Source organism: Stenella coeruleoalba (assembly GCF_951394435.1).
Source record: "Stenella coeruleoalba genome assembly, chromosome: 8".
Lineage (NCBI taxonomy): Eukaryota > Metazoa > Chordata > Mammalia > Artiodactyla > Delphinidae > Stenella > Stenella coeruleoalba.
This window is the reverse complement of record NC_137154.1, coordinates 47,932,527-47,957,242: the sequence shown is the minus strand read 5'-3', so window position 1 is coordinate 47,957,242 and position 24,716 is coordinate 47,932,527. Positions and strand designations below refer to the sequence as shown.

The following is a 24,716-nucleotide window of genomic DNA, read 5'->3' as shown; positions in this document are numbered from 1 at the left end:
ATTTTTAGAGCTGAAATGAGTCTTTTGGAGGCAACATATAGCTGGGTCTTGGATTTTAATTCATCCAGCTACTCTGTGTCTTTTGATCGGTGATTTAACCCATTTATATTTAGGGTGATTATTGATGAATGAGGACTTAGTACTGCCATTTTATCTTTTGTTTTTTGGTTGTTCTATATAAGTTCTTTATTCCCAAGCTACCTTAAAAATTGTTTCTTTGTTATTGACTTTTGACAATTTTACTCTAATATGTTTTTGAGAAGGTCTTTTTGCATTGCAGTAATTAGGTGTTCTCTTAGCTTCATGGATTCGTACATCCAGTTCCTTCCCCAGATTTGACAACTTCTCAGTTATTATTTCTTTAAATGCACTCGTTTCCCTCTCTTTTCCTAGGGGATACCATTATACTTATGTTGCCTTTCCTAATAGAGTTGGATAGTTCATGTAGAATTTCTTCATTTTGAAAAATTTAGTTCTCTTTCCTCTTCTACCTGTATCATTTCTAGATTTCTGTCTTTGAGCTTGCTAGTTCCCTCTTCAATACAGTCTGTTCTAATGCTTTGTAGTGTGTTGTCTCATTTCTTGAGTCCTTCAGTTCCAGGATTTCTGTTTGGTTGTTTTGTAGATTTTTAGTCTCTTTGGTAAATTATTCCTCTGTTCATTAATTTTATTCCTGAGTTCATTGAACTGCCTTTCTGAGTTTTCTTGTAGCTCATTGAGTTTCTTTATGACAGCTATTTTGAGTTCTCTGTCAGCTACAACACATTATTTTGTGTCTTTAAGTTTGGTTTCTGAAGAATTGTCATGTTCTTTTTGTTATACTATGTTACCATGGTTTTTCATGGTGTTTGATGAGCTGTTTATCTGCTGGTGCATTTGAAGTAGTGAATACCTTTCTTTAGGCAGAGCTTTTTTGACTTGATTCTATTTACTCAACAGATGAATAATTAGAGCACTTCCTTTTGTTTTTCAGTAGGTGGCACTATAGCAGAGGTTTCTGGTTTCTTTTACCTGAATTACCCCTGGTTAAATATGAGTGTCTACACTTTCCACCCTCTATCTCTGTCAGAGATTTTGTCCTGTGCCGTTGTTGTTGTTGTTTGTGCCTCCAGGGTTGCCAGTGACTTGCTGCTGCCAGTGCTGCTGTTATCAATGGTGTTGCCACATGGGACACTCAGATGGCAGTTACCTCTGTTTTACCTGGAGTCATCTGGTTCATAGGCTCTGTTATAATAAGGAAAGGTGGGGAGAAGCTGGGGTTGTGGGTGCCTCTGCCATGTCCACGGTTGTCAGGTTTGTGGGTACCACTACTGCAGGTGGGGGAGTGGTGCAGAGTCATGGATACTTCCACTGCTGGAGAGACAGGGTGTCAGGCTCTACTGTTGCTGCTGCCCCGTTCCCTGTGGCTGTAGGCATCGTGCCTGGGAAGCTGGAGTCATGTGCACTACTCCCCTCTTGCTACTGGGTTCTCTGGGGCTGTGGGCTCAATTGTTGTATCTGGGGGTCCAGGATTATAGGCACTACCTCCACTGTTAACCTGGTCTGCCTCCTCTATGTTTTCTAGTTCACCCACATGTAGATGTACGGATGTGTGGAACTCTGGCATCCTAGTGTGTTAAGCAGAGGAAACTTTGTTGAGTTAATGAATATTTTACTGGTTGTAGATTGAAGGGAAGAGACAGAGGGAGTGTCTCATGCTACCATGATGCTGACATTACCTTCTTCTTCAGCTGTTTTAGTGGTTTTCAGTTGGATTGGCCTGTACCAGTAGATGGCATGAATTTCCCCAGTGAATGTGAAAATTATGATTCTCCTAATAGTAGTTGCAGAGGCTAATTATGAGAAGGCAAGTATACTCATCAGATGGGCTGCTCTACTGGTTACCCAGGTACTTAGATTCTCTGTGTGAGGAATCCATGGCCGTTGCAAAGGCTGGAGGTTATTTGAGAGCATCAGTCTGTTTCTGTGTCAGTCCCTGATGCTGCCTTTGCAATTTTTCATATGACTCTCTTATTCTCTTTAGTGAGAGAATTTTTCTTGTGGCTTTATCCTAGACTGGAAGGCCACAGCTCTGATTCCTGGGACTGGTTCAGCTTTTCTGTAGCTCTTTAACTTTCCCCCTGAGCATAGCATGAGCACTACAGTTCCCTGATCCAGCTGTCTGTGGTCTTAGGGATTTTTCAGGTATTGTTGGAAAAATTTACTTAAAAACAAACTTCCTTTTTCACATATGCTAAGTTTCACATGTCTATATCTATATCTATCTGTATAATTTACCTATATCTCTACATATATGTGTATCAGGTTTCATATATATATATATATATATATATATATATATATTGCTGTCAGTTAGAGGCCACGTACTTTACATTGCCTAGAAGTTTCTCAGCCTTTTTAGTCCACTGGAAATTTTGTTTGAAATGCACAATTTGTTTGAGCCATCTACATTAAAGGAATAGAAAACCTAAGTAAAATAATTGTCATGAAAATAATTGAGAAATGTGTCAAAACATTGTCTGTGTTGTTCTCTCTTTCCTTACAGAGTGGAATGAGATAAATGAATTAAGCCCAGATAGTTAAAAAGGGAATTCTATTAGACTTCAAAGAAAAGTAATGCCAATGACATAAGAACAATTCCCAGACTTAAAGAGAGAAGGAAATCCTCTAAATTATTTTACAGATTCTGTTGTGATTAAAAGTGACAGCTATGGAATCAGGCCACCCGTATTCAAATTCTGGCATCATCATTTACTAGCAGTATGATGTTAGTCAAGTTATTTAACCTCCTTTGCATCAGTTTCTTTCTATTAAAAAGGGGATAAAAGCAGTGCTTACATGTTGTTGTTGTAAGGTATAAGTGAGTTAATACACCTAAAACTCTTTGAACGTTTGGTATAGAGTAAGTGTGTAAGAGATATGTGCTACTGTTATTGTTGTTGCTATTATTATTATTACTATTACTACTACAGACTGACAAAAATATTCAAAATAAATGTACATATTAATCTCACTTATAAATAATTGGGTCAACATTCTAATTCCAGTTAGCAAATAGAACACACAAACATTACAAAATAAAATACACAAGTGCGAAGTATGGCTTGTTCACTATTAGGAAATATTATCTTTTCTGTGGATACAGAAAATGCATATAATAAAAATACATATCCATTTATGAGTAAAATTCTTAATAATGTAGGCATAGGTAGATACTTCTATAGAATGGTAAAAATACATATCTCAAATAAGAAACCCATGTCATCTTTAATGGTGAAAAGCCAAAAGTATTTTCACTAAGGCTAAGAAAACAAAGATACCACTTTACTATGATACTACATCCACTTTACTTAACATTGTTATATCTAAGCAAATTAATGAGACATGATAAGAACAAAAAGACTTAATACAAATTGAGAAAGTGGGTGCCTGCTTGTTTGCAAATGATAAAATAACAAACCTGTAATCAATTGAGAACCAGAGAATAAGTATAATAAAATTATTCCATTATTTGGTGTAAGATTAATATTTAAAAATCAATGTTTTAGAGCTTTTATCAATATCAATTATAAATGATTTTTTATATGTAAAAAATATGTGGTCAGTAAATATAATAGAAAAGTTGATTTCGTATGCAATGGTAACTGAAAAGAGATAACAAATTGGACTAAATACAATGAGAAATGTACATACTACTGTTCTGGAGAAATATCTAAAGCCTTTGGCTGGTACATAAAATACTGAATAAATGAGATACATTTTTCTGAGGAAGCTTTTTTGCTGCAAAGGAATATATTGTTCTTTAAGTATACATTTAAGTCAATCTCAATAAATATGTAACATTTATGTTTGGAATTAGTCAAGTTGATATATTCAGAGAAATATATGAATGAGCAGTCAAGGAAATTAGAAGATAGAAGATATAAGCTTGTACTATTCTTGCAAGATATTCACAAATAAAGGAAACTTCATATTTAAAAAGGGTTTGGTACTAATACTCAAAAGTCCATAAAAGGAGTCATATTGACTCTGTTTATGATTAAAACTTTATTTAAAACGAGTGACAAAAATTGGATTATTCAAAAACTACATGGCCATAAGAAAATAATATTGACCCTCTACCTTATTTATTTTACCAAAATAACTTACAGTAAAGTACAATTTCAGGACTTCCCTGGTGGCGCAGTGGACACGGGTCCTCCTGTCAGTGCAGGGGACTCGTGTTCAAGCCCTGGTCTGGGAAGATCCCACATGCCGTGGAGCAACTAAGCCTGTGTGCCACAACTACTGAGCCTGTGCTCTAGAGCCCGTGAGCTACAACTACGGAAGCCTGCGTGCCTAGAGCCAGTGCTCTGCAACAAGAGAAGCCACTGCAAGGAGAAGCCAGTGCACCACAACAAAGAGTAGACCCCGCTCACTGCAACTAGAGAAAGCCCATGTGCAGCAATGAAGACCCAATGCAGCTAAAAAATAAAAAAAAATTTTTAAAGTACAATTTCAAAAAAGTCCAAAAATTGATAAATATACTAGAAGAAAATGAAATGTTTTATTATTCTTCTTCTTGTTGTTGTTATTATTTTTGATATGGAGAATGCCATTCCAAGCAAGAAACAACCATATACCAGAAAGGAAAAGATATGTACCTGTGACTACATAAAACTCATTTCTGTAAGTTAAGAAATGCATTATACAAAGTCAAAAGAAAGGTGTCAACTGTAAAATATTTGCAACCCCTATGTGAGAAAGAGTACGAATTTACTTAACATATGAAAGGTCTTACAAATAAATAATCGAAAAAATGAACAACTCGAGCTTCCCTGGTGGCGCAGTGGTTGAGAATCCACCTGCCGATGTAGGGGGCATGGGTTCGTGTCCCGGTCCGGGAAGATCCCACGTGCCGTGGAGCGGCTGGGCCCATGAGCCATGGCCTCTGAGCCTGCGCGTCCGGAGCCTGTGCTCCGCAACGGGAGAGGCCACAACAGTGAGAGGCCCGCGTACTGCAAAAAAAAAAAAAAAAAAAAAGAATGACTCGAGAGAAAGAAGCAAATGACAACAACAGTAAGCAGAAAGAATAACAAAGTATCAATAGCTTGTAGCTTGTAAATAAGTGAAAGGATCCTAAAGTTACTAACAATGAAATAACAGGAAATTTTAAAATGTGAGATACTATTTTTAAAAAACTTGATGATTCAAAGGGGTTGGTGAGCGTGTGAAAACAAAGACAAAGGATGTGTTAGATACTGCAGTATCTATGAAAATTAAAAATTACTTTTTTGTTTAATTTATTTATTTTTGGCTGCTTTGGGTCTTTGTTGCTGTGCACGGGCTTTCTGTAGTTGCGGCAAGCGGGGTCTACTCTTCGTTGTGGTACACGGGTCTAGCTTTGCGGTGGCTTCTCCTGTTGCAGAGCACGGGCTCTAGGTGCTGAGCAAGCTTCAGTAGTTGTGGCACGTGGGCTCAGTAGTTGTGGCACACGGGCTTAGTTGGTCCGCGGCATGTGAGGTCTTCTCTGACCAGGGCTCGAACCCATGTCCCTTGCATTGGAAGGTGGATTCTTAACCACTGCGCCACCAGGGAAATCCCAAAAATTACTTATTATATGATTCAACAATTTCTACAACTTAAGTGAAAACTATTCTTCAGATATATTCATCATTGCAGCATTTTTATTTTTGTAATAGTCAAATTAGCAGATAAGCCTAAATGACCATCAGCACCTGGTTAAATAAAATATTGTGCATCAATGAAATCAGTGAACAGAATGAAGCAGCTCATATGTGTTGGTAATGAAAGATTTCCAAAGTAATTTAAGTAAATAAAAGTGTGAGGGGGTTTTAACGTCAGTTTGGTCCTTCAAGAAGCAGACGCCAAGATGGGATTAGACATGTAACAGATTTATTGGATGAAATGCCTGTGAAAGGTATAAGAGGAGAAAGCAATGAAAGCAAGGGAATCCTTCAGACCACAATGCTGGTCTGACACCTGAGAAAGGAGAGAGGGAAAGAAGGGTTTGGTAAAAAGAGTCTCAGACCACAGTGAGTTTAGAACAAATCCTGGCCAGGCCTATAGGGAATCCTGAGCAATGATTGCTAGTTAAAGGAACTCCATGATGAGCAAGATTGGGCTTTTCCATGCTGAGTCATTGAGGGCAGCCTGGGGGAGGTGTGGCCTCGGTGTGAATGCCCTGATAGATCCAAACAGGTGGGCAGTGGAGGCTCTCAGTTACCTCTACTCACAGAAGTTTTTATTGAATGAGATCTAAGTGGTGCATCTTCAGCAGAACTAGATTCAGCAGAATCTAGTTCTTATGCCATATAGATTTACCTTCCAAACATGTTTGGAGGGCAATTCCTCCTTGTTGTCCATGGGCCTCTCTTCCTGAGGAGAAACTTAGAAGAGGAAGGTTAGAAGTGAACTATAGCCTATATTGCTTCCTTTGGTCTTGGGGAAGACCAAAGGAAGTGTAACCATGAATTCTAGCTTTCCCTTATCCTCAACTGTCCGGGTACCATACCTGTGGATCAGGCATTTTGTACATCTCCAGATAGTGGTGCTAATCAAGGCTCTGCATACAGGAAAGGCAAACGCACACCCAGAATAGGTATCAATCCCCATGTTGACGAAGTGTTGGACCTTGCAGGATGGAAGGAGTAAAATGAAATTGACTTGCAAACAAGCGTCTATTTGGACTTTTTGAGAATAATGACATATTGGTGGTTCAGCATAGGTCTCTGTTGTTGGAAGTTGGACATTGAGAGAGGCAGCGTTAGCTAGATTAGCCTTGGTTCCTGTTATTGCATCCATGCATAGCCTATGTATCTACTGTCCTTACCATTTCATTTATGTGCCTATCATGCCAGTTCTTGGAGGGTTGATGAGGAAGAACAGATAATATGAACTGGTTAAGTCATTTTTCCAACCTGGTTGTTCAGCGTCCCTTCAGTGGTGGGTGTTTTCTGGTGGGCATGTGTGATATAAAGTTCTTCACACTTGGTGCCCACTGCTGTATGTCCATGCACATGCTCTACCCAAAAGCTTCTAATTTCTTATTGGCAACTTCCTAGGAATTTGTACATATTCTCACCTTATGCTACTTCTCTTATCATACAAAGCCAATGACTAGGAGCAACATTTGCAGTTTTTCCATTTGGGAAGATATTTTTTTCCTCTCTACTGCTTTTCAAGGCTGTTTACAAATGTGGCTTTAATGCAGCTACCATCCATTTTTAGGTTGTACACAATGTGAGGCCAACTTGTCCATAAATCGAGCTTGAGCTTTTTCTTATTCCTTTAGATGTTTGGATGTGACCCCCATAAAGCTATAGATGTGAGCTGGGGGAGGGTTCCGGGTGCAACAATGGTAGGTGACATGGGGGTTGGGGCTACCTGTTCATGATTAATAATGCCCTCTGTTCCTGAACAAACTTGATCTAGGATATACCATTTGCATCTTACCATGGATTGCTGCGGGGCCTTTCTGACAGTAAGCCTTGGTGGGTCCAACATAACCCAGCTCAAAATGGGCATTTTCAGTCACGTGATCAGTTTGTGCCTCATGGTCAAGCATTCCATAACTACCAGGGATCAGTGACAGACCAGGAGCTGTTTCTCAAAAGGCATATAATTCTCTGGTGCAGATGACATGGCCTTACTCCAGAACCCCTGCATCATGATTCTCTTGCTGGGGCCTACCATAAACAAAGCATAAACAAACTTTTTCTATAATGAGCCAGAGAAAATATCTGAGACTTTGTCAACCATATGTTCTTTGTTTCAACTACTCAACTCTGCTTTTGTAGTGTGAAAGCATCTATAGACAATATTCAAATGAATGGATATGGCTGCATTTTTATAAAATATGTTTTCCAAAAATGGTGGCATACTAGTTCAACCCATGAGCCGTGGTTTGCTGATCCCTGGCATGAACTCCACAGCGAATCTTTTATCATAATTGACACCTCCAACCCCATAGGGTCTGCTGGACCATATGGCTCAGCCTTTGGGCAACTTGCACCACAGCCTGAAACTACTGGAGAATTCTTTCCTCCTCTAGACCCCATTCAAAGATGGTGGGCTTCCTTGTCACCTGATATGGACCAGAGAAGTATTCCTAGGTGTGGAATGTGTTGCTTCCCCAAATCAAAGAGGCCTACCAGGTGCTGTGCTTTATTTTTTATTGTAGGAAATACAAGATGCAGTTATTTGTCTTTTAATTTGGAGGGGATATCGTGACCATTGGACCCTTAAAAACTTTTGTTATGGCAGGTCCCTGAACCTCTGTAGGGTTTGTTTCCCATCCTCTGGAGCACCTGTCTTAACAAGGCTACCAACTTACTAGCCACCTCTTACTTTCCCGGTCAATTGGCGTGATGTCATCATATAACTGATCAGTGCGATGTTCTCTGGGATGGTCCCCTTTCTTTAGGATTGTCGTATGACAGAAAGCAGGAGAGTTAGTAGAGCCCTGGGACAAAACTCTAAGTAAATGTATTTGTCCGTTTCATGAATGTGAAGTGTTTCTAGTAGTCTCTTACCACTGAAATAGAAAAGAATGCATTTGCCGTATCAGTGGCAAATACTATCTTAGCTCTAGCAATATTACCTTGGCCGGTACAGAACCTGCAGTAGGGGCTACCATTGGATAAGCTAGCAGCAATTTACAAGAAATTTTTAGGATCCATCTGTTATTGCAAGAGACACACTGGCTAATTAAATGGAGACATGGTAGGGATAACCACCGCTTTAGGTTTGTTTGTTTTTTTTTTTTTTGCAGTACACGGGCCTCTCACTCTTGTGGCCTCTCCCGTTGTGGAGCACAGGCTCCGGACGCGCAGGCTCAGTGGCCATGGCTCACGGGCCCAGACACTCCGCGGCATGTGCGATCTTCCCGGACCGGGGCACGAACCCGTGTCCCCTGCATCGGCAGGCGGACTCTCAACCACTGCACCACCAGGGAAGCCCCCGCTTTAGGTTTTTAATGGTGGCACTAATCTTTGCCATCCCCTGTGTTGTGATTTTTTAAAGATTTATTAACTTAACCAGAGTGGAGGGCAATTTTGAAGACTTCTGCTTAGGCTTTCTCATTATTAAAGCACTTACCTCATAGGACAAGAACCCAATTTTGGGGTTAGTCCAACTGCCAAGTTTGTCATTCCTCGATTATACATTTGGGGACTGGGGACAGACCACTCTGTGGGTCTGTCGACCCAGTGGACTGAATGTGAGCTTGACTTTAGCCTAGGAAAGACCCCATTTATTACCTAGCCTCCAGTTATGAATAATCATACTTCGTTTCTCTAGATGTCAGTGTCAACTCAGACCTTGTGTCTAATAATTCTCAAAATGTCTGGGTACTCCCCTTTCCCCAGTGCATATTTATCTGAATAAATATCTGTAGGTCTCTTTAGGGATGATTATAATATATATTTGCCACAGTGCTACAGGGTCTTTAATCCTGGGGACTCAGTCATCTTTTTAGTCGGTGTTTTGTTTTTGTTTTTGTTTTTGTTTTTTTTTTAGTCAGTGGTTTTGAGAATGGCTGTAGTGAGTGACTAAGGGGTATAGAAGTAGATCAGAATGGTAATAGGAGCTGCATCACATCCCATCACATCATATCACATCACATCACATGGGGCCTTGATGAATCTTGTGATGACTGACTTTCACACTGAATGAAAACTGGAGATTTCAGGGTTTTGAACAAAGGATTAAAATGATCTAGCTTACATTAAAAAAAGCTTTCTGACTGCTATGTTGGATGTTGTTATGGTAATCTGTTAGGAGGCTATTGAGCCTCAGTGCCTGCAGTGGAGTGGTGGTAAATGGCTAGATTTTAGATATATTTTGACAGTAGGTTTAACAGGATTTATCAATGAATGATTGGGTGAGAAGAATTATGGATGATTTAGAGTATTTTTTGGCCCAGGGGATTGAAACAATGGATTGACCTTTAACTAAGAAGAGGAAGCCTATAGATAAGAGCAGGGTTTGAGTGAGGGGATATTTAGAATCCAGTTTTGGGCATGTTAAGCTTGAGATGTCTTTGAGACATCCAAGTGGAGATGGTGAGTCGGCATGTATTCGACATTTAGTGAGAGGTGTGGTGAGACAAATGTATTAGGAGTCATCAGTGTGTAGGTGGTATTTAATGCAGTGAGGACTGGTGACCCCTTAAGAGAGAGAGAGAGCCTAGATATGGAAGGAAGACCCAAGATTGAGCCCTTGGGGTATATTAGCATTGAGAGATTGATAGAAGTGGAAGAAGCAGTAAAGAAGAGTGACATAGGAGGAGAGAAGCAAGAGTGCAGTATTCTCAAACACAAGTAAAAGAAGTGTTTCAGGGAGATGAGAGGGACAAAATGATGCTGGTAGGTCATGTATATGACTGTGAATAAAAAATTGGATTTAGCAAAGTGGAGGCCATTGGTGACCTTTACTTAGTTGATGTCAGCTGCATTTTCCCTGTTTGAAATAGCAGCATCATCTTTGATTTCTCTCTTTTCCTTCGAACTGTCTCCACTTCCAACTCCAGTATTTACTAAGCTTGTCCTCAATTGTACTTAAGAGCCATGATTCATCACCTACATTGGGGTAAATACCATTCTACATGCTGAGCGTATGGAGATGAACAAGATGTGAACTCTTTTTCAGGAATTTACAGCTGAGAATGTGGTACAGGCATAAACACATTTCATTGTAATGGAAATGATAATAATTTTAATAACTATAGTAATTTCTTCTTTTGACATGACTTTTGTTGCTTTGCTGCTGCTGCTACTAGTACTACTACTACTACTACCGCCACCTACTATTATTGGAACCATATATGCTGTGCCAAGGATATCTCAAGAAATCCTTAACACTTCTATGAGGTGGCACCATTTTATGGATGAAAATGAAGCAGAGACAGGTTGAGAAAGTCATTCAAGGTCACACAGCTACTAAATGGTGGAAGTCCTATTCAAAACCAAACAGTCTAATTTTCGAGTTTGTGGTTGTTAACTAGAATTGAAAGACATTTTCTACCTCTCAAAATTTGCATACTTACTAACTTATTCCCTCACCTTAAGTTACATTCCCCCTCTTGCTTACCCTTATTCTTTTTTTACTGGGATAGCTTTTCTAATAAATCAATTGTGTGTGAATCCAGGTCTTGGACCTTTTGAATAACCTAAGACATATTATCTTCTATGCTGTTAAAGAATTGTGACAATGACTTGTCTACGTCTTTGACTGATGGATTAGTTTTTGAAAGAGGTATGACTACAGATAAAGTACTGTGGGACATCAATATATCGAGATTCATTTTGAGCCATAAGTTATAACCACATTTATTGAGAACTTACTGTATCCTCAATTGTGATTTCCCAAGGGGTCCTGGTTGAATATTCCTGCCGATGAACCTCAGATGAGACTATCTTAACCCATCAGTGTGTTCCTAATAAAATGCTACTCAAATGCAAAGGAATAAGGAACTTAGGAGTGGTAGTATAACATAATAATAACTTACACTTATAAAGTACTCTGTGTTTGCTTCTGTCTTAAATGTTTTTTAAATAGGAATTCATTTATACTTCCCAGTAGCAGAATGAGAAATGCACTCTTACAGACAGGGCACGTGAACAAAGAGAGGTTAAACTACCTGCCCAAGATATCACAGTTACTACTATTGCAAAGATATCAGTACAGTCATTATCATGATACTATTATTGGTAGTGCTCACATTTTCCTTCTCTGTTTTGTCTATTTATGTGTCACAGCACTACTAGAAAGGGCTAAATGGCTTTTTTAGACCTTACTGAAGGGTTAGACTGATTAAAGAGAATGATTAAAGATAATTACAAATTTGAAGGAAGGGGAAAAATTAAAAGTTTTATGTTTCATATGTCTTTTTCCATAGTCTAAGGGAAAAGCATCCCAAACCTTAAGGGGGCCAATTTTTAGGCACACCTCATTTTAGTCAGCTTGGGCTGCCGTAACAAAACACTACAGACCAGGTGTCTTAGACAATGGAAATTTATTTCTTCCAGTTCTAGAGCATCTAAGATCAAGATGCTGGCTGATTTGGTTCCTGATGAGAGCTCTCTTCCTGGCTTGCTTTATTACACATATTGCAGTGTGCTCATATGATCTTTCCTTGATTCATGCTCCTGGGGAGGGAGAGAGATATCTCTGATGTCTCTTCTTATAAGGACATTAATCTCATCATGAGGACCCTTCCCTCATGAACTCATCTCACCCTAATTATCTCCCAAGGCCCCCTCTAAAATCACACTGGGGATTAGGGCTTCAACATATGAATTTATGGATGACAGAAATATTTTGTCCATAACACACCTTATTCAATTGACCTTCCCGTATTTATATCCTCTCTCAGAGAGAGAGAGAGAGAGAGAGAGAGGGAGAGAGACCTAAGTGAAAATCTTTTTAGTGCAAATTTCCAGCTTCATTTAAGCAACTCACCTCTTATTCATGTTATTTGAACTTGTCTTAGAATCCAACACCCTCCTAGCCCCATCCCTGCAGGCCTTGTTCTCTCTTGCTTAACTTACTCTGGAAATCCCCGAAGTCTATTGATGTGGTGACCCCCAATTCCTATGTTTCCATGATCCCCACTTACAGTGACTCTGAGAGACCTGTTCCACTGACCATGTGAACTATACCTCTATTGACCTTACAACTCTGGCCATCTCTAATCTGTGACCTACACTGGGCCTGTCATCTCCCATTTTTGATGACCATATGATTCTCATCCCTACTGACTCCATTCACCCTACTCCACTGTTCCTAAGATCTCCCTCAGTGACCTCAACCCACTGACCCTTTAATCCTTACCCTATGTTGATGGCACTTTACCCTCCACTACTATCATAGAAAACCACATTTACACATAGCCATCTTCTCTCATTCCCAACTTATGTCTAGCCATTTCGGGTTCTTGACACAGCCTCTGAATTTCATTTAATAATCACTCTACTTAAATGCCTGAGGAATTTATCAAAAAATTAATTTTTTTATGCACAACAATTTGGCGTGAAAAATCAAAGTTAATATATGATATATAATACTTTTTAGTTAAAAGTTTTAATGGATTCATTAAACAAATATGAAAGCATTCAGCGAATGTTAACATTGCACAGTTATCAAGGATGCAGCTATGTCAGAAACAGGTTCTATATTATGCATGGGTTCTGTTTTTATCACTATTTCAACTTTATCCTACTAGTTCCAACTCTCAGTGAGGCTATTTTTTTAGAGAACAAAAGGGAAACCCTACTGTCCAAGAACATCTGTTTTCCATATAATTTTTCTGTTCCAGGATTTCTTCTGGAAACATGGTCATTTGACCTGAAACTGAGAGTATGCTTGAAGCCTTGGGGCACAAAGATAGCAGAGTGAACGCTCCTGTCTCCCAGCTGTGAAGATCCAAGTCCTTTGACTGCTCTTTGTACTGTCTGTTTTCACTGGCTATGGACGGGTAGACAGTGTACCCTGAAATTGATGCCCTTATGTCAGGCATAAGGATTTTTATTTGCATCAGGATTCCTTCAGATCATCAGCTTTGAGAACCTAGCAAAAGTCATTGCTTTAGAAGGTAAAAGTTTGCAGAAGGGAGATTTCCTTCCCCTCTCAGATCCTTGGTTGGCTTCAGCATGTTCTTCATTTTTATTTCTGATCATGACCCTATGGCTCAAATACTGTGAAAAGTCACAAGGGTGCCTGATTTGGAGATAAGCATTTTCTTACCTTTTAATACGTAAAAAGCATCTCTTTTTGAAATATCACCACACAAAACTATATATTTTTTGACATTTTAGTCTTGAAGGAATAGTTTTTTTTAAATCATTAATGATTAAATGATCATGGCTTAATCAAATTTGACCTTGTCCACAGCCTTGATTAAAATGGCCCTTTTTACCTTGTCATAAATCTTGTTCCATTAACCAGTCCTTTTCAGACTTGTACATAGCTCTAGGCTTTGAATACCTAAGCTCCTGTGAATTTTTTCTTTTCCTTTTTTAAAAAACATGCACAGGCAAGTGCCAAGGCACCAGGGAAGAGGAGGATGATGGTTAAATAAGAAAAAGTTATTTAACTTCTATTTTCCATATTTTTTGAATAATGTTTCCAGAATTGATGCAGGCTGTATCCTGGTCAAGTTTCTGGGTTTTTTTTGTTTTTTTTTTCATTTCCTGTAACAGGATATCCCTAAAAAGCACTATATTTGGGAATTGGGAATCATGAATTTTCCATGAATGTTTTTGCATTCAAGCATTAATAACTCTTCCTCACAAATTTCTGAGGGTAAAAAAAATACACTTAGAACTGAAAAGAATTTGTAGATTCCAGTCAAGAACTGTATATTGGTTAAACTGTGTAGTTATTCTATAGAATTTGTGGCAGTCTGCAATGATTTTAACTTCCCTCTATGAAAATGACTTTCTTGTGACTTTAAATAACATTATATATTTAAAAATAAAAAATAACATTCAGAATAATAGTTTAAAATATGAAGTAGGTATTTTAAATGGATTTTATTTGATTTTATCATGTACTCATATATTTTAGTAATCTGTTTTTAAAGCAAAAGGAATTGAGGCAAAGAAAAATGAAGTTCTTTCTCAGCAAGTCTTCAACTCTTGCTGTTAACTGATTTAGTTTTAGATGTTTCAATTGAAAAAATTGATATAAGGGATGTTTTCCTTATGAGTGGGTGATATTTTAGCCTTCCTCAGGTAATGTGCCTCCTTTGTTCAGATACTGGGGCTGTTTTGTGGTCATTGAGTATTAATTTTCTTTCAAGTCATTAAGCACATCCTGTTTCTTAATTTTGTCCCATGCATCAGGAATTTTACCTTTACCTACAAATCTTTGGAGATATTTTTCTTGTAGCTTTAACCTGAAGTGGCAGACAAACCATTTCCAGTATGGCTGGGTGGATGTGTCTGGGGTGATACTCCACCTGGCATATTCCCCTCCTGCCTGTCGATAGTTCTTATATGGGACTTCCCTGCCATCTCCGAAAACCATAACACAATCACTTGCTACCAGACTGGTACAGCAATCAATGACAAAATGGTCTGTTTTGTACCACCCTCCTCCACTGACAGCCTGTGGACGATGGAAGGGAACACTGTGGTCTCCATCATGCATAGGGATTGTGTTTGTACAAATTGCTCCACAGCAGGGACACTGTTTCCAGCAGCCACAGAGATGTTCAGTGAGCATTTTCTGGATTTCAGGAACGATTTCTTCTACAAACATATACAAATCATTCTGTTCTACTCTCTTCATTCCAGGATCCAAAGCTGTACTCATGGCTTCTTTGAGAAAATCAATATCTTTTATCTCCTGGTGTTCAATGCTTATCAAGTCTTTTCGTGGAAAGATCAAGTTACTCCCCAGGTGATCACAGAACAAATCCAACCACCCAGACACAGTGCTGCTTTTATCTTTAGCTACTGCTGTGGATGCCTGAATAGCTGAGAGGATGGCATTCTTGATTTCATCTGAACTTATTCTTAAAACTGTCTTCATTTTTTCACTTCCTTTGTCAGAACAATATCTTTTAATGTGGTTTTCAATGTAATTCTTAAAATATGATTCCGGATTATGAATGTACTGCCAAAAATTATCAAAATTTTCCTCTTCTGCCAGAGAGATGAGAACGTGTTTCTCCAGGTTAGCCCTGTTTCCATTGAATGCCGGGCAGGTGGCTTGCATGTCCCCAGCAATTTTGCGGGCCATGTTTTTCTTTATGGTGTTGGAGACAGCAGTGGTGAGTTTGTGCCACAGAAAATCAACAAATGTTTTAATTGAGGTTGCTCCCTGACAAGAGATCTTAAAACTCATGAAGAAATCATCTTTCTTGCTTTCCAGATAGTTTACAGGATCATTTGCTCTCTTGAATTCCTTGTGCATATGATGAAACTTCATTGATGCTCTTTGGAATAAATACAAGGATAAGTCTATTTCATATTTTCTTGTAAATGTGTATCTTTCCTTAGTGGGTGCAGATTTCACCTCCTCATCTATTATTCTCAGGATTTCATAGAAATAAGCTGGATTGTAATCATGCTTTTGCCTACAAATGTTGTTAATAGTTTCATTAACTTTTGAAACAATGCGGTTAGTAGTCATATTTATGGACTCTTTATCCTGGACCTCTAATGTCATTGTAACTAAGTTCAAATATTTCTTGTTCATTTTGATATGTTTGTCATATTTGATTTCAAAGTTTTCTCCATAATTTTTATTCAGTATGCTTGCCCTGTCTTTCTCCTTTTTGAAATAATCCAAAAGGATGTTTTCAGAATCCACTTCAATTTTAGGCTCTGCGATTGGAGAGTGAGTTGAGGACAAATCATAGACCCATTTTTTCCAAAGTGTGTTGAATTTCTCATGTAGCTCTTCCTCACTCAGTTGGGTGCCCTTTACAGTTAAAGCCAACTCTCGGCTTTTTTCCAATAATTCCTTTTCATAACCTGATTTTTTGTTATGCAGTTTTTCTTGATTCTTTTTAAAACTAAGAAGTTCTTTGGCTTTTCTTTGGCTGTCTAAAATGAATGCCTCTTTAAGGATTATTAGCTTATTTTCAAAATTTCCTTTCCACTGTACCAGCACTTCACTATCTGGGTCTTCATTAAAATATTTTTCAAGTTCTTGCTTGATGGCTTCATATTTCTCTGTAACTGGAGCCTCAATTGTGTGTGTTTCGAGTATCTGGATTTTTTCATTCTGAATCTGGTTGATCAGCTGGTCCTGTATGCTCAGCACATGACTCCTCAACTCCCATGTCCAGTAGTTATACATGGTTTCCAGTTTGCTCATGGCCATGACCTCTCGGGTATTCCTGAAACTGAAAATAAAGTTTTCATTCAATAGTGCTCTCCACAAATCTTGAACTCGGAATTTTACATCTGATATCTTCATGATGCTTCCCCTAGATTCCTGTTGGGCAGTCACAAGAATTCTGCTTTTCAGTTCTTGGACATTGTGGCTATAACGAAGATTGGGAGGGGCCATTGGGGGATTGCCATCCCAGAGGTGAGCAAAGTAGTAGACATGGGTATTAACATCAAACTTAATGACATCACGAAAGCGGGTTACATCTGAGCACTGCTCTTCTTCAGCTGCTGTTGCTGCCATTTCATCCAGTCTCTGCTCTAGCCGCCTTCGTCCTTCCATAGTTTGGTCTTTAGCTGTAATCTCTCCCACATTCTGATGAACAAAGAGGCAACTAGGAGATATTTTTACTTGTTTCATCCTCAGAAAAGCTTGGACAACTATTTGTAGAATATCTTGCATTTCTGATGGATTTTCCCCAAAAATATTGATCAGAGTCAAGTTTCCAAGTCCGATGACAAAGGTTGCCAACTCATTGTCACGATTCTGGGACTTGTTGCTGAGTTCTGGGGCCCGAAGTCCTTCTGTGTCCACAACAAGCACAAAGTCAAAGCCAAGTTCCTTTGCAAATGTCTCCTCCACCTTCAGAAGCTGCATGTAGGCCCCCCGGGTACACCTCCCAGCACTGACAGTGAACTGCAGCCCAAAAAGTGCATTCAGCAGGGTGGACTTCCCTGAGCTCTGCAGGCCAAGGACAGAGAGAACAAAGAGCCGTTTGTTTCCAAGTTTCTCAGAGACCTTGTCAAAAACAGCTGCCACCCACCTCAGGGGCACATAAGAAGCATCCCCATCCATTAGCTCAATGGGAAAACCAGATAGCATCAGCTCTGCAGCAATGTGGGGAAGGGAGAGAAATAGGGTATCTTTCATGGATGAAGCTTCTTCCAGAGCTTCATAGATCTGGCCAACTTCTCTGAGAAGTTGCTCAATTCCCAAGGTGCAGTCACTAATCTCTCTGGAGATAACTTCTATCTCATTCTGCAAGCCTTTCAGAGAGTTGCTCTTTGGTGCCTCTTGCTTTTCTTTTTGGACCAGTGACCACAATGCCTTTTTCTTCTCATTTAGTTTTTCCAAGTGTCCTGCAGTCAAATTGTCTAAAAACACACTCAGCCATTGCAAGAAGTAGAGTTTGGTATGAGTTTCTGAATGATTTTGGAGAATTTCAAGGACAGAATGCATTAAATCATTGAGAGGAAAGGCTTTTCTCAACTGTTGACGTCGTATCATTTGTTTATCTGTCTCAATCTCACTCTTGTGTTGTTCAATGCTTCGATTCCCTTTTTCTCTCAGATGATAGAGTTCTTTGTCCTTTTTACACCAAAGTTGCCACAGTTTTCCCTGAAGGGGTAGTAAATTTTCCTTCATCTGAGGTATTTCCATTTCTCCCAGTAGGGCCATTAGAATCTCTGCCTTTTCTTTGGCTTCCTTGCATTCTCTCTGGTCTTCATCAATAAGCAATCCTTGCTTGCGAGCAATTTGGGCACAGTTCTCCAAGCTGAGTGCAGTGTCAGAAAGCTCTAACAAACGTCTGATTGTAGTTGTGAGCTCCTCTATTAATTCTGCCTCATTTCTGTTCCTGACCCCAATTCTCACTCTTGGGCCAGAGTTATTTGCCATGGTTTTTTCTTTATCATCAAGCAAACAGATTAAAGTTTTTGATTTCTGACACAGGTCACGGACAATTTTTCGGGTTTCTTTATTGTCATCAGAAGTTGACATGAGGACCACAATGAGAGAAGAGACCTCCTGCAAAAAGGCAAGTTGCTTCTCATGTTCCTTTGCATCTCCATGAAGATTGATGAAGGTCAGGCAGTTGTCAAACCTGTCCTGATCTTCACCCCCAGGACAGAACCAGGCAACTTCCACCACACCTCCCATCAAGAGACAGTCTTTGCTGCTCCCTTTGCAATGTCGGTGAAAAAAGACATCATGTTTCCTTTTACTGAGAAGACAGTTCATGATCTGAGATTTGGAGGCAGAGAAGCCGTTTCCAACTCTAATAAAAGACACAATGGGGGTAGAGACACGACACATCTGCTGATTTTTGTAATTGTCCTTCTCCTCTTTTATTGATTTCCCTGTTTGCTGCCAGCTCCTCCTAATTTGACTGAGAGACCAGAGAGAGAATTCAATTTGAGCATTGCAAGGATTAGGTATGAGAAGGGGGAGGGCAAACTGACAAATGGAAAGTTTGGCCAAAATGTATTGTCTGGCAAAATCATCTGCACAGTGAAGAATTGCCATCTGTATATCCATAGGGTGAATGTAGGGCCTGGCATTAGTGGTTGCTGAAGGATTAGTGGTGCTATTACTGTCTTCAAATAGATCTTCATATGGATCAAAAGCCTCCTTTTCTTGATTTGAGGTGCTTGGATAGACTTGCTTCTCTGTGTATTCATCATCCTTAGTGATCAGGTATCTCAGCCCATAATCCAGCATCAGTAGCTTCTGTAGGAAATAGAAGGGAAGCTCTCTTTCAGAGCAGGGCTGGGTGTTGTACACAGGATTCTTGTAGATCATATGGAAGTTAGCTCTACTCATCATTTTTGGGTAGTAATGTTCTAGGCCTAGACGCTGGAGTATTTCTAGGAAGGCTCTATTTTCTATGACCTCCCATTTGTTACTTTCATTATCATGTGGTTCATGGGGCTGTTTCTTTCCATGGAAAAGACTTTGCAATTGTTTTTTCACATCCTCCATTTGCAATGAAGAGACGGTGGCCTCATAATCCTCATCAATGAGCAATCTCAAGTCTTTTTCTAGGTTTTCCCAATCATGATCTGCCCCAGGTTTGGTGAGGACATGTACAACTTCTTTAGACAAAGATTGTCCCATGTGATGTCTTACTAATGCCAAGCGTTCTGTTTTCTCTTCTGGAGAAGCAACTTTGATGCCAAGTGTAGCTGTCAGACCTGTGAGCACCAGGAATGCCTGAGCCTTGTAGTTGCAAATATTTTTGAGCTCTTGGTATTTATCTAGGGCAGTTTGCATTTTATCCAGTAGGAAGTCTAACTCATCACACCCAAGGAGATACTGAAATGTATTGTTTACCACATGATATCCTGCACCAGCTGCAATCAAAAGTAGCAAGATGTGTGTGTCTGGCTGCCCCGTTTCTTGGAGGTATCTCAAGAAGCAGCCAAGAGACAAGCTGACCTCATAAGTCACCTTGCTTTGAGCTTCCTCCACTGATTCTGTGGATTCAGACTTGGCCTTTACTTCCATAAGGTCATTCTGGTTTTTTTTAAAGATTTTAATTAATTCAGAAAATTGGGTGATATTGACATTCTCTTCCTCTGGTTCTGACTGAAATAGCCACTGCATGATGGAATGAGCCTGAGGAAAGTTTGTCACTTTGTAGATGTGAGGATCCAAAAGGCTGCGCAACTGAGATTTAATAAATTTAGTTTCATATATGGAATACTTTTTGCAGAAGTTGACAGTGTCTACCAGAAAATTCTGCAGACTCCTATCTGTGAGGCATATATTAGTCCAAGTGTTATAACTTTTTATTTTTTCACTCAATCTTTGCATGAAATTTATCAGCTTTTTAAGCTGCTCTTCAGGATCAGATACCTCCCAGGATTTCACATCCTCTAGGAAAAGCCTAGCCTCCTTCTCAACACTCAGTAATTCTTCTCCCTCCTGGATCTGGGCAGTAAGACCAGTCAGAGCAGTGTAGCTGTCTTTCAGGCAGTTAGCTACCTGACAAGGATCCTTAAAATCGCTTCGGTGGCTGGTGAGGATGATGTCCCAAACGGGCACCAGCTGAATTCCCCGGTCAATGACACACCAGGTTTGATTATTGGCAACGAGGCCAGCTTTCCACTGTGAAAGGCCATTTGCTTCTGGTGGGCCACCTGTCTGGGCCACAGATAATTGGACTTTGGTTTGGAGATTTTGGAAGGTTGTTCTCTGAGAGGCTGTTTTTGAATGAGAGTCTGACACATCCACACCTGCAGCAACATTCACTCCAAAGCCACTGTAGCTGCCCCTTATGTAAATATCCAGGGCCTCTGCAGCTTGCTGTTTCACTTCTGCCAGCTGCTCACTTTGGAAGCCCTCTGAAATGGCTTTCCACCAGTAGATTCCTCCCAGGTGCAGAGGGCCCTGGTTAGCATGAGAGCCAAACCTGTGGAAGAAGGCTTCAGTCCTGCGCCTCAGCAAGGGAAGTTTGTCTGGGTCTTCTGGCTGACCTGAAAGGTCTTCAATGCATTTCAATTCCCGTAGAGCAGCCTTGGAGAGCTGGAGCTGGTCAGTGGGAAAGTGGCAGGAGGCCAGTGGGATGTAGCTGAACTTGGTTGAGCAGAAGTAAGAGTGCTTAGAATGTGACTGTTGGGTTTCCTTGGATTCTGAATGTTTGCTCTGATTCATAGCAGCTTCCAGGCTAAATCCCCAACCTCCACCCTTTGCCGAGGCAGTTACACTGAAGCCCAGCTTCTCTACAGCCTGGATGAACATGGATTCTTGTTGAGAAGATGTAAATTCCTTTGTTTCCATCCGTGTACTCTGCGCAGGGCCACAGAGTGAGAACTCCTTGGGGACACCGAGTAGCTCCTCTTTCTTCTCTGTCAGGCCCCTTTGATTACTGGTTTTGTAAACTCCCTGAAGGGCTAGTCCTCCAGATGCATGTCGCACCAGCTCTCTATCTGGAAGGTTCTTCCTGTGAGACAGTGTCCCCTCCATAAGTTTGAGTTGTCCCAGCATGTTTTCCGTGACGTCTCTTAGGGACTTTTCGGGACGTGGCCAGAACTCTTTGGGGATCTCCATTGCCTGCATCAGCTCTGCTTCCTTTTTCCTCACTGCCTCTTCCTGTCGCTGCCTGCCTTCTGCCAGCATCTCTCTTAGCTCCTGCAGTGCCTGTTCTGCCTGCTTCTGCCTTTTCTTTATTGTTTCCACCTGAGACTCCTGTAACTCTGAAAGAGTATTTGAGTATGACAGGTTAAGCAGCTTCTCCAGGGCCCTTTTCTCCCAGGGATGTTGTGCCTGGGATTGCAGCTTCTGGAGTTCTTTTTCTTCTAGGTGTTGTAAGGCTTGGGCACAGGTCACACCCAGGTGTTCCTGCAGCTTGGGCAACCAGTACTCAACTGCCAATCCTACTTCTCTCAACATCTCTTGGAGATCTTGCCCATTTTTGTCTCTGAGCAGGAGCTCATTAGGGGTAGACTCTTCTGTGTCCATGGCTGTGGGACGAAAAGACACTCATTTAGCCTTTGGCATGTTAATATACAGAACTCTGTGTTTAATTTGCAGAAATCTGATGCTTTTCTATACACTAATAATGAACTATCAGAAAAAGAAATTGAGGAAGCAGTCCCATTTATGATCACATTAAAAAGAATAAAATATCTGGGAATAAACTTAATCAAGAAGGTGAAAGACTTATACTCTGAAAACTATAAATACTGATGAAGAAATTTGGAAATGATACAAAGAAATGGAAAGATATCCTCTGTTCCTGGATTAGAAGAATTAATGTTGTTAAAATGTGCATACTACACAAAGCAATCTATAGATTTAATACAATCACTATCAAAATACCCATGACACTTTTCACAAAAGTAGAACAAATAATCCTAAAATTTATTTGGAACCACAAAAGACCAAATTGCCAAAGCAGTCTTGAGGAAAAAAGAAAGCTGGAGGTATCACATTCCCTGATTCAGACTATACTACAAAGCTACAGTAAGCAAAACAGCATGGTACTGGCCTAAAAACAGACACATAGATCAATGGAACAGAATAGAGAGCCCAGAAGTATATCTACACACTTATGGTCAGTTAATCTACAACAAAAGAGGTAAGAACACAATGGAGAAAAGACAGTTTCTTCAATAAGTGGTGCTGGGAAAACTGGACAGCTACATTAAAAGAATGGGATTAGCAAAAAATGGGCAGAAGACCTAAAAAGACATTTCCCTGAAGAGATGGCCAACAAGCATGTGAAAAGATGCTCAACATTGCTAATTGTTAGAGAACTGCAAATCAAAGCCACAATGAGGTATCACCTCACACCAGTCATAATGGCCATCATCAAATAGTCTACAAATAATAAATGCTGGAGAGGGTGTGGAGAAAACGGGAACACTTGTATACTATTGCTGAGAATATAAGTTGGTTCAGCCACTGTAGAAAAGATTGTGGAGGTTCCTCAAAAATTAAAAATAGGACCACAATATTGTCCAGCATCCACTTCTGGATATATATCCAAAGGAAGTGAAGACAGAGAATTGAAGAGATATATGCACTTCCATGTTTATTGCAGCATTATTCGCAATAGCCAAGATATGGAAACAGCCTAAGTGTCAGTCCATGGCTAAACAGATAAAGATTTACTACACACACACACAAGGGAATATTTATATTATTCAGTCATGAGAAAGAAGAAAATCCTGCCATGTGTGTGTGACAACACAGATGGACCTTGAGCGTATTATGCTAAGTGAGATAAGTCAGACAGAGAAAGACAAATCCTGTATAATATCACTTATGTGTAGAATCTAAAAAGCCAAACTAGTAAAAACCAGAGAGTAGGATGCTTGTTACAAGGGGTTGGAAGGTGTAGGAATTAGGGAGATGTTGTTTAAGGGTACAAATGTGCAACCAGTAGATAAATAAGTCCTAGACATCTAATGTTCAGATAGTGATTATAAGCAACACACTGTGTTATAAACTTCAAATTTACCAAGACACTATATCTTAATTGTTCCCACCACAATAAAGAAATGATCTTGTGATGTGATAGAGGTGTTAGCTAACTCTATGTTGGTAATATTGCAATATATAAATGTATCAAATCAGCATGGTGTATACCTTAGACTTATGCAATGTTATATGTTAATTATGTCTCAGTAAATAAATAAAATGCACTTCTTACCTGGTTTCTACTTGTCGCTCACTTCTTACTCTTCATCTGACACTAGTTAATAATATCTTTGTATTATGAATAACTTTTATATTATGAACTGTATATGCATTATGAAGATCTCTTTTCTACTGATGCCATCTTAATGTGTGGATGTAGGACCAAATGTTCTAGTATTCAGTGTTTCCTCAGTGTTATGTTTTTCTCCCCAATGCCTTTGGACATATCTTTGGGCAGCAGATGAAATGAGATTTTACATGTCGCAACTTCACACATTATTCAGGTTTCCCCTCTTTTTGGAATTCCTGTCCTACTGAATGTCACTATCGTACTTCTGTGTCAATGGGTGTCCTACTCATCCTTCTTCCTGCTGACATGAATGCAGTTCACCATGTCCTTTCAATTCATCCATTTAAATCTCTCTTCAATCTCAATTCTTTTTAATCCCCTACCAGCTCTCCAAAAGATTTTGCCTTCACCTTGTCTTTATTGGATTTCTATAATTGTCATCTCATCTACACTCATTCTTATTTTGTGCTTTCCATCTTCCCCAATGTCACTTAGATTTATGGCAGACTCAGAAACTCAGAACAACTTTTTCAACTGAAGATATCTAAAATATCTAGATAAATTTTTAAGACAGATTCTTTGGAGCCTCAAGGAATTTACTGGATAGTGAAGTAATATCTGATGGAAGAGGTAAATAAATTTTAAGCAACTGAAATATTTCCACTACAAATTAAAGCCAACATTTAAGACCTTGGCATACCCCAAGGAGGGCAAATAAATTCACAATCAGACATATCATAGTGGAACTGCAGAAAATAAAACAAAACAGCAAAAACAAAGCATTTAGAGAAAAACAGATTTTATCCTCAAACAACTAATAATTAGAGAGAGGGCTGACTTCTCAGCAGCATTGATGGAAGCCAGAAGCCAGTGGAAT

General features: G+C 39.6%; 1 protein-coding gene and 1 long non-coding RNA gene across 3 annotated transcripts in view; one reads left to right on the top strand and one right to left on the bottom strand.

The window, feature by feature from the left end:
• The first annotated feature begins 13,102 nt into the window (after positions 1-13,102).
• LOC307190318 overlaps positions 13,103-24,716 on the top strand; it is a 55,623-nt gene continuing 44,009 nt past the window's right edge. The window contains exon 1 of the long non-coding RNA XR_013829458.1: positions 13,103-13,594. This is a non-coding gene — a long non-coding RNA (uncharacterized lncRNA). The remainder of the gene's footprint in view (positions 13,595-24,716) is intronic.
• LOC307190316 (interferon-induced very large GTPase 1-like) overlaps positions 13,588-24,716 on the bottom strand; it is a 31,550-nt gene continuing 20,421 nt past the window's right edge. For both annotated transcript variants that reach the window (XM_079929451.1, XM_079929452.1), the window contains one exon: positions 13,588-22,088. In XM_079929451.1, coding sequence (XP_079785577.1) covers positions 14,788-22,086 — 7,299 coding nt within the window. In that variant the 5' untranslated portion in view covers positions 22,087-22,088 and the 3' untranslated portion in view covers positions 13,588-14,787. The remainder of the gene's footprint in view (positions 22,089-24,716) is intronic.